Source organism: Oryza sativa, chromosome 6 (genome assembly GCF_034140825.1).
Source record: "Oryza sativa Japonica Group chromosome 6, ASM3414082v1".
In the NCBI taxonomy this organism is placed as follows: Eukaryota; Viridiplantae; Streptophyta; class Magnoliopsida; order Poales; family Poaceae; genus Oryza; species Oryza sativa.
In genome coordinates this window covers 11495001-11505023 of record NC_089040.1, presented here as the reverse complement: position 1 = coordinate 11505023, position 10023 = coordinate 11495001, and the positions used below count along the sequence as shown (strand labels likewise).

General features: G+C 47.1%; 1 protein-coding gene and 1 pseudogene across 10 annotated transcripts in view; one reads left to right on the top strand and one right to left on the bottom strand.

Annotated features, from left to right (window-relative positions):
* Nucleotides 1–2735: 2735 nt before the first annotated feature.
* Nucleotides 2736–4450, top strand: LOC112939396 (uncharacterized; annotated as a pseudogene).
* Nucleotides 4451–5695: 1245 nt separating this feature from the next.
* The window catches only part of LOC9268400 (polygalacturonase non-catalytic subunit AroGP3), a 10768-nt gene continuing 6440 nt past the window's right edge, over nt 5696–10023 (bottom strand). For 6 of the 10 annotated variants that reach the window (XM_026026069.2, XM_066311260.1, XM_066311261.1 and 3 more), the window contains 6 exons: nt 9934–10023; nt 9729–9830; nt 9507–9629; nt 9086–9208; nt 8668–8790; nt 5696–6741 (listed from right to left, as the gene is read on the bottom strand). The exon at nt 9934–10023 is cut by the window's right edge. In XM_026026069.2, the coding sequence (XP_025881854.1) occupies nt 5912–6741; nt 8668–8790; nt 9086–9208; nt 9507–9629; nt 9729–9830; nt 9934–10023 (1391 nt within the window). In that variant the 3' untranslated portion in view covers nt 5696–5911. The remainder of the gene's footprint in view (nt 6742–8667; nt 8791–9085; nt 9209–9506; nt 9630–9728; nt 9831–9933) is intronic. The other 4 variants (XM_066311263.1, XM_066311264.1, XM_026026071.2 and 1 more) reach the window with 4 other exon arrangements.

Here is a 10023-nt window from a genome sequence, read left to right as displayed (position 1 = left end):
AAAACGGAAGCTTGGCCTGGACGGTGCGGGCGAATGGCGGCAGTGGCGGCGACTTAGGTCTAGGCTTGGATTCTCGTCGAGTACCTGTTTTCTTCTTCCACCTCTCCATTTCCTAGCTACTAGAACTTTTCTATCCACTTGTATCCTTGCCATCTCCATCTCCACCCTCCATTGTTGCAGTGGATATTGTCGTTTGGAAATATTGTGAATTGGGTTGTTGACAAAAATTTATTACAATCTAACCAGAAAGATCAAAACCGTGGATTTATTCCCTGCCAATTCTTTTTCATAGAACTACAGCTTGAAGATGAATTAGAAGTCTCCTTTTGCTAAGCCTAAGCTTACCTTTGAGCTTCTTTCGACTTTACAGAGGTAAGAGGCAAACAATAGCACAAATATAAAGTAAGTTTTGTATTTTTATCGTAGTTTACCAAACCCAAACGTAAGCATGCCACAGCTTACTGGTAAAAGACCACTTTTCCGATCGGTCAGATCCTTCTCCAGGGTTTCAACTATCGATATAAAAAAAATATCAAAGGTACCGATAAACAGGATTATCGGAAATATCGGAATTTTATCAGCGATACGAGAAAAATTTTGGACAAAATTTATTAAAATTTGGCTGAATTTGTGCATGAAATCAAGTAGATTGTATCTAGATCATTTGGTATAAAAAATAACATATGTTGGCGTAGCCAGGAATTTTTTTCTGGTAGTACTATTTCAGAAGTTCATATTACATATAAAAATTTTTGAACACCGTAAATCATATATAGATGTAAAAATTTAGTAAAAAGGCGATACAAACATAGAAATAATATCATTTAACATCAATAATTGGCTAATTTATAACAAGCAAGTTCAAAACGTGCGAATACTATCATATAGATATTTAAAATAAAAAAGATCTTAGACATGGAAAGAAAATTACTTGCCGATACCTTAATCTACGCTTATTCATAGCCATGAAAGTTTTTATTATGTCTTCCTCGCCTATATTGCTCAATATATGTGACTAAGCCATTTTAAAATCACCTGATCAACTTACTAATTATTTTGTGCAAGCCATTTCAAAAGCTGAAGGAAATTCCCTCTATTTGCTAGATTTATCACTTTCATTATGCCCACGAAATGCCAATCCTTGTTTTCAAAGAAATCTTACATCTAAGTATAAACCTAGCCTTAGAACTAATTTTGTTCTCGTATTAAACCTTCACAATGACATTATCAAGGTGCGTCTTTAAAGAAAAATATATTTCTCTTGAACTTTTGTGTGCACTTCATGTTTTGCAAATCCAATATACAAACTACAATATAGCAAATCAGCAGAACGTTCTGATATTCACATTCACTATTCACTGATTCGCAAATCACATATTCACATTGACTGATTACAAATCGTTAATTTACTTCACCTGAGCACAAGATTTGAAGAGGGGCTAGTAGGAAGGCAGGGATATCAACAAGGGCCAGGGTACTAGGGGACCCGGGCTCTTAGCGTGGCTGCCCGACACCATGGGGGGGACACGAATTGGGTGGGGAGCCGCACTTGCCCACGCCGAGGCGCCGCTCAGCTCTACCCACCGTGAATCGATGCATGCAGAGAGTGGCGGTGTCTAGACGGCGACGTGACGAGAAAAGGAACCACAGCGGCGGAGGCGGCGCGGCGGAGGCGGCGCGGCGAGGCGAGAAACGGTAGCTACGGCACGGCGAGGCGAGAAACGGCAGCGACGGCGTGGCTGAGGTGAGGAACGGCGGCACAACGAAAAGAGGAGACGGGGAGTGGACAGAAGGGAAGAACGGCGGCGTCACGGGTTGTTTCTCTCACGCGTGCAAAGAACCACGTAGCAATGGTCAAACATTGGTACGGAAAGATAGGGTTTGTCTTTTTTTTGGGACGGAGGGGAGGGAGTATGTAGTCTGTAAATAACCAGTACTCTCTGAGTGCAAAGCATCATATAAGCAATCGAAGAGCACAATATCAAGCATGCATGGCGACGGGAGGGAGGAGAGGCCGCGCTGTGCCGCTGTCCAAGAGCTTCTCGAGGAGGCTAAGGCACGGCCGCACGGGTTTTGGAGGAAGCGGACACGCGAGGGGGATGATGCAGCTCCATGTGGCGTCCGCGCCATCCAGATGTATGGCGACGGCGGCGGCAGTTCTCGCCTCTCAACTCTCGAACAACAGGACAAGGCGGCGCACTGGGGCTCAATGAATGGCGACGGCGGCGGCAGATAGATGCATGGCGACGGCGCCGGCCGGCGGCATATCGATGTATGGCCACGTCGGCGGCAGCTCTCGTCTCGCCTCTTTCTCGACTCTCGAACAGGAGGAGGCGGCGCACGGGGTTGGGAGTGGATGGGGTCACGGGATTGGAACTTGGAAGTGGGCTCTAGGACTTTGACTGGGCTAGGGCGCGTCCGCGCGTGGGCCAAAATTTTGGGAGGCTGTGGACCGGGAAAAGAAAAAGTACACCAAAGGTCCCTCAACTTGCCATCGGGATACAAAAGCGTCCTCGAATCGCAAAACCAGATATATGGGGTCCCTTAATTATACAAAACTGGTCAAAATAGATCCCTCGGCGGCCCTCGGCGGTTTTGATGCAGGTTTTGCCCTACGTGTCTGCTTAGACCCACGTGGGCCCCACATGTCAGCCTATCCAGTCAGCCTCTCTTTCTTTCCCCTCTTCTCTCCCTTCCCCTTCTCTCTCTCACTCTTCTCTCTGGGGGCTCTGGGCAGGCCGGCGCTGCTGGCCGACAGGTGGGGAAGAGACCGATGGTGCGAGGTGGGAGAGGAGGTCCGGCGGCCGGCGATATGGCGGCAGTGATGACGGAGACGACGCGGGAGCAGGGGAGCAAGGCGGCGGCGGCGGCGGCGAGATGTCCATGGTGAGGTACTGGAGGCGGAGCTCCGTCGGGGCGGGGAGCGGGTCGACGGCGGTGGATGGCGGGCACGGGATAGCGTCGCGGCCCAACGCCGGCGCCAGCGCCGGCATCGCCCGCCCGCGCGCGATCTCCCCCACCGCCGTCATGAACTGCAACGCGCCGAGGGCCGAGGGCCAATGCGGCGGCGACGGCGTCACCGATGGCTGCCATCGAGGCGGTTCGGGAGAGGCAGCAGAGGAAGGGGAGATCGAGGATGACGGCGCCGTATCGGCGGGCGTGGCACAGCAGTCGGTGTGCTACGACGGCGACAAGCAGTGGACGGTGTCAGTGTTGTGGGGGTTCGCGGTGGTGGTGACGCGCGGGGTGCTGTCGCCGCGGAGATGGAGATGCCCATGCGCACGTTCCTCAATTGGTACCGCTGTGCCGACTACACGGCGTACGTCTTCAACACGCGGCCCCTGGCGTGCCAACCATGCCAAATGCCGCAGGTGTACTACATGCGGCAGTCCCGCCTCGACCGCCGCCGCAACACCACCGTCACCGAGTACGAGCGCCACCGCGTCGCGCCCGTCAATTGCGGCTGGCGCATCCCTGACCTTGCCACTCTGCTCGACCGCGTCATCGTCCTCAAGAAGCCCGACCCTGACCTCTGGAAAAGGGTAATCAAACACACACCGTAGTTAAAAAACTGAATTGATTTGTACAACAAAAAACCTTGATTTTTTTAATGTTGCTCTTAAACCGACGCGCGTGCAGTCTCCAAGGAGGAATTGCTGCAGGGTGATGTCGTCACCCAAGCAAGGGAAGGACCGGAAGATGACCAACGATGTTGGCGTCTGCAGAGCGGGAGGTCAAAGTGAGTGTGTGAGCCGGGAGGCCGCTGGGCGCCGGCCGGACGCGCCGAAGCGGGACGGAGAGGGCGTGGCCGCGCGGGCGCCGGCATGGCGCGCGAAGGCAGCAGGAGGCGCGCGCTGCCGCCACCTGCACGCCCGCACCGTTCCCGCCTCGCTACCGCCTCCCCGGGCCCATCTTTGGCCGCCGAGGAGCTCCGCCGGGCCGCCGCCGGGGTCTCCGTCCTCGACCTCGCCCACGTGGCGACGCCCTCCCCTCCCTTATCACCGCCGACGCCGACGCCCTCCCTTCTTCCCCGTCGCGGCCCCCGCCACTGCCGCCGCTGCCAGCCATCGCCGTGGACGTGCTAACCCCGCCTCGCCGTGGTGCCATGGACGCGCTACCGCCGCCGCTGCCGACGCGCTACCGCCTGGGTGTGTGACTGTGTGTAGAAGAGAGGAAGAGAGGAGGAAGGGGGAGGCTGACATGGATTGCCTGACATGTGGGGTCTACGTGGGTCCCACGCTGACTCAGCCGCCACATCGGACAAAACCGGGGTCAAAACCACCGAGGGACCTAAAGCGAATGGTTTTATTAGTTGAGGGATGTCTGGTATCTGGTTTTGCGATTGGGGGACGATTTTGTATCTCGATGACAAGTTGAGGGACCTTGGGTGTACTTTTTCCGCCGGAAAAATGCCGCGGCAAATTCAAAAGGGGCCGAAATTTTTGGCCAATACTGTTTTCTTGGGTGCCCACCGATAAACCCGATTTTCAGAAATTCTGGACCCTGTTTCGGCGAAATTTTGAACCCTGTCCTTCTCCACCTTCCCCAAGCTGCAACGCACCCCGACCACCTCCTCCACGAAGCCCGTGGCCGCCGGAGCGCCATCCTCGCCATCGTCCCATGTCAGCCGCCACCATCTCGTCGCCATCGCAAGCTTCCGCCGCCGCCTCTCCCGTCACCCACGCTTGATGAGCACCAGAATCCTTTTCCTCTTTCCCTCTGTCACATGTCGTGCATGCTGCTGCATCGAACAGTCACCGCCGGACCGTGCGCTGCCACTCCCCAGCCGGTTGGCTAGTGAGCCCTCGCCCCTTTGTTGTGGTCGTCCGATCACCGTCACATCGGTGCTGCATGGGTTCCGCGTCGGCGCCACATGTGCACCATGTGGTGCGCTCGCCCGGCCACGTGTGTCCGTCCCTCTTAGACAGCGATGCGTGGGACGCGCCTGTCGGCGCCACGTGCGCACCATGTGGTGCGCCCGCCCGGCCACATGTGCCCGTCCCTCTTAGACAACGATGCGTCGGACGCGCCTGTCGGTGTAAGGTTTTCCCCCCCCCCCCTTGGCTGGCATCATAAATCAAGTTTATTGCGCAATAAATCATATTTAACTTAGTTAAATATGATTTAATGAAGTATAACTACAGTGTAACTGCACTGTAACTAATTACAGTATAATTTCTATATAAGTTAGGTATAAAGTTGCATATATTATTTTAATAATTATATACAAATTATATTTTAGTTATAGTGGATTATATTACAATTATAGGGGGTGTTTAGATCTAGGGGTGTAAAGTTTTGACGTGCCACATCAAATATTATATAGGGTGTCGCATAGAGTGTTCGGGCACTATAAAAAAAAACTAATTACAGAATCCATCAGTAAACCGCGAGATGAATTTATTAAGCCTAATTAATTTGTTATTAACAAATATTTACTGTAGCACCAAATTATCAAATCATAGAGTAATTAGGCTTAAAAGATCCGTCTCGCAAATTAGTCCTAATACGTGCAATTAGTTATTTTTTTAAGCCTATATTTAATACTTCATGCAGGTGTTCAAACGTTCGATATGACAAGGTAAAAAATTTTAGGGTGAGATCTAAACAGGGCCATAGTTAGATTTGAAATTTTTTTATTAAAAACTTACTACAGTTTTTTAGATAGTCTGTTAAATAAAAGCACTTGTGTATGTACCCATATTGAAGACACAATATCCATATTAATTATGAACATGCACACGCACAAATATGCAGCACACATGTGGTTCACACGATGACAAACTGAATTATTCACTTTTTACATACTATATAAGTAGATAGCTCGATCGACCGTTGCTGCAAATTACGCACAAACCACGCCAAATTGTTCACTTTAGGTTGTAGAGCTTGTTTACATCATCGATGATGATTAAGCTGCTGCGCGTGGGCCCCCCTGCTCGTGGCGTGGGACCCAGACGATGCTGAGCTTGGTGAGGAAGTGGCACACGGACACCTCCCCCGGCTTGACGCCGTGCGCCACGAAGAACGGGTTGTCCGCCCTCCACCGCGACGTGTCCAGGTGGCACACGGCGAGCGCCTCCATCTTCGCCGGCGAGGCCGCCTCGCCTTCGCCGTCGCCGTCCCCGGTGGTCGCCGCCACCAGCGTCACCGCGTACGCGGCGGTCGGCTTGGTACTGTGGCAGTAGAACACGGCGTACGGGTACGTCAGGTCGTGGCACGCCACGACGGCAGCCGGCGCCGGCTCCGACGACGACGACGAACCGGAACCAGCCATCGCCGAGAGCTCCCGCACGGACGTCACGTTGTACCTCCCGCGCCGCGCCGGCGTGGTCGCGGCGTCGGTGGGAAGGTCGGCGGCGGAGAACGCGCGGACGTCGCGCGTCCCGAGGAGCGACGCGGCGAGGTCGGCGAGCGACTCGAGGGAGGTGGCGCAGCCGGCCTTCTCGCCCGGGAGCAGCGCCGCCGCCCGCTGGCCGCAGGTGTCGAGCGCCCACCGTATCTCGCGCGCCATGGCGAGGGACGCCGGCGCGAACATGGCGAGGACGTCGGCAAAGCGGTCGGCGGAGAACGGGATGGCGTCGGCGACGTGGCGAGGGAGGAAGGCCGGCAGCGAGGTCGTCGGCGGGATGGTCGGCGTGATGACGGAGCCCGGCCGGAGGGCGTCGCGGAAGAAGAAGACGTCGGCCAGTTGCTGCATCTTGTTGCCGTGTGCGTGAACATGGCGTCCATGATCCATTCCTGCGAATGAACCAACAACGTAGAATAGCTAGAGGTATGTATATCGCCTCAAAGAGTTTGAGAAAGAACTGGCAGTACAACTTGTGAGATAAATTTTGGTAGTTCCGTTAAGGAAATGCATTTCTTAAGTGGTTAAGAGGTAAAAATTTGAAATTCAAAGATAGCTACATTTTAACATGGAAAGAGTATGTATTAAGATCTGCCAATGCTTGAAATTTCTAGACCGGTGAACCATGTTTATTTTAGGGTGAATATGATCCCTATAGTTTCGCTTCGAGCTCAGTTTAGTCCTTGAGGTTTCAAATCGTTCAAATAAGTCTTTCAAATTAATCATTTGGGTTAATATAGTCCTTGGACCCACAAAAGGTGCTACGTGAGCATGCCAAGTCATCCTCGCATGCAGCGAACAGCGGTATGAATAAAATAATCATTCTATCCTTATATACCATATAGAAAAGAAAGAAAAAAAAAGAAAATTAATGTTTCACACATGTATGTATATGTCTCAGAGAGTTTGAAAAAGAATTGAAAGTATAACTTGTGAGATAAATTTTGGTAGCTCCCTTAGGCCTTGATTGGTTAATCCCTGTGAGGGACGGATTGGGGGAGATTTATTCCACACATATTGTGGTGTGGAATTATTCCTCCTCAATCCCCTCCAATCCTCTTTAATCCCCTCTAAACCGAATAAGATCTTAAGGAAATGCATTTCTTAAGTGGTTAAGAGGTAAAAATTTGAAATACAAAGATAGATATATATTTTGACAAGGAAAGAGTATATATTAAGATCCGCCAATGGTTGAAATTTCTAGATTGGTGAACCATGTTTATTTTATTATTATTACAATTATCCACTTTGTATCTTTGAGTTACAAGCATAGTGAACTATATATATATATATATATATATATATATATATATATATATATATATATATATATATATATATATATATATATATATATATATATATATATATATATATATATGCCGATGCATATATCGATAGGCTATACAAGATTAAGAAAGTCATCAAAATGAGAAATTTTACAGTCCTGGATGATGGTGAGAGGTGACAAATATATTTTTAACATAAAATTTAGTGTCTCTTGGTAACCGAGATATGTAATAGCATCGCTCTATCAAAATGTACGTGCTTAGACAATTTTAAGGGAAACACAAAAGGTTCAAAGGAAAACAACTTACAGTATGAATACCCTAATTGCTTTTCTAGACGCATTCATAAGTTATATGAAAGTATAACAGACAAACTTGCTATTTCCAAATATTCTCACCTTCGAATGTGTGTTGATAATTCTTATGTCCGAATCTCGTAGGGAACAAATTGCTTAGTTTTACTTCATGGCCATATGACACTGAAACTTCTTTGAGTTCCTCTATAGTTGACGCCGATGTAGAGACAATTTATTTAGTTTTCTGTATTATATCAACAATATACTTATCAATTCAATTTTATGCATACTTCCTATTCTCACCTTTCTCCGCTTGTAGGGACTTTTCGTGTTCCCTGTCTTCCATGTATCCTTTCATAGGAATGATTTTTCTTGTCTCCTCTTCATCATTACTTCCATATGACACCGAGACTTCTTTTAGTCCCAATGCAACTTGTATGGCCCATTTATTTTTATTTTCAGTAGACATCTATGTCTTACATAGAATACATTACACTAACATCTTTTAGTCCCAGATAATCTCACATTTGTTTGCATATATATATTTCTTGTGTTATGTGGAAAACAAAATGTTTAGTTTTACATCTGGACCATGTGACAATGAAATGTCATTGAGTTCCTCTAAAGTTGGTAGCTCATGCATGTAGAAACAGGTTATTTGGTTTTCTATATTATGTCAACAATGTATACAAAACTACAATTCATGAATTGTGAGTATACTTTCTATTCTCACCTTTCTGTCCTTGTAGAGACATTTCACGTTCGTTATCAACCATGTATCCTCCCATAGCAAAGGTTTTGCTTGTATCCTCTTCACCATTACTTCCATATGACACCGAGACTTCCTTTAGTCCATCTGCAGCTCGTATGGCTCATTTATTTTTATTTTCAATAGACATTTATATAAGACATACAATACATTGCACTAACATCTCCTTTAGTTTCAAAATAATCTCACTTTCATTTCTGTATACATATTTCTTGTGTTCTATGGGGAACAAATTGCCTAGTTTTACATCTGAACCGTATGACACTGAAACTTCTTTGAGTTCCTCTACAGTTGGCAGTCCATGTAGAAACAATTCATTTAGTTTTCTATATTATGTCAACAATATATTAATTCATGAATTGTGCACACATCCTGTTCTCACCTTTCTCTGCTTGCAGAGACTTTTCGTTTTTCATATCTACCATGTATCCTCCCATAGGAGTGGTTTTGCTGGTCTCCTCTTCACCATTACTTCCATATGACACCGAGACTTCCTTTAGTCCCCCTACAGCCCATATGGCCAATTTATTTTATTTACAATATACATTTATATGAGACATACAATACATTACACTAACATCCTTTAGTTCGAAATAATCTTATCTTCGTTTGTGTATATATATTTCTTATGTTCTGTGGGGAACTAATTGTTTAGTTTCAATTTTGGGCCATATGAGACTGAGACTTCTCTGAGTTCCTCTACAGTTCATGGTCCATGTAGAAACAATTTATTTAGTTTTTCCGAATATGTCAACAACCTAGAGAAAAATACAAAATACATAATGCACTCCAAAATATTGTACCTTCGTCTACATCTGAAGACTTCTTGCATTCCTTATCTAACATATACCCTACTTTAGAGAATGTTTTCCTTGGCTCCTCTTCACCATCACTTCCATATGTCACGGAGACTTCCTTTAGTCCAGCTGCAACTCATATGGCCCATTTTATAATTTCAAATATACATGTATATAACATATACACACAATATACGTAACATGAGCATCCACTAGTTCTAATGTTACCTCCGCTTGTTAATATATATTTCTGATGTGCATACCCTGTTGGGAACAAATTGCTTAGTTTCACATTTGAGCCATATGACACTGAGACTTCTTTGAGGTCCTCTACAATTTACGGGCAATACAGAAAATATTTTTATATTATCTATATATGTCAACAACTTTTACGAAAATACAATACGCCAAATGTTCTTCCAAATATTCTCACCTTTGTCTATGTGTACAGACTTTTCATATTCATTGCCTAAAAAAAGCCCTCCTCTAAGGAATGCTTTCCTTGGCTTCTCTTCATCGTTAC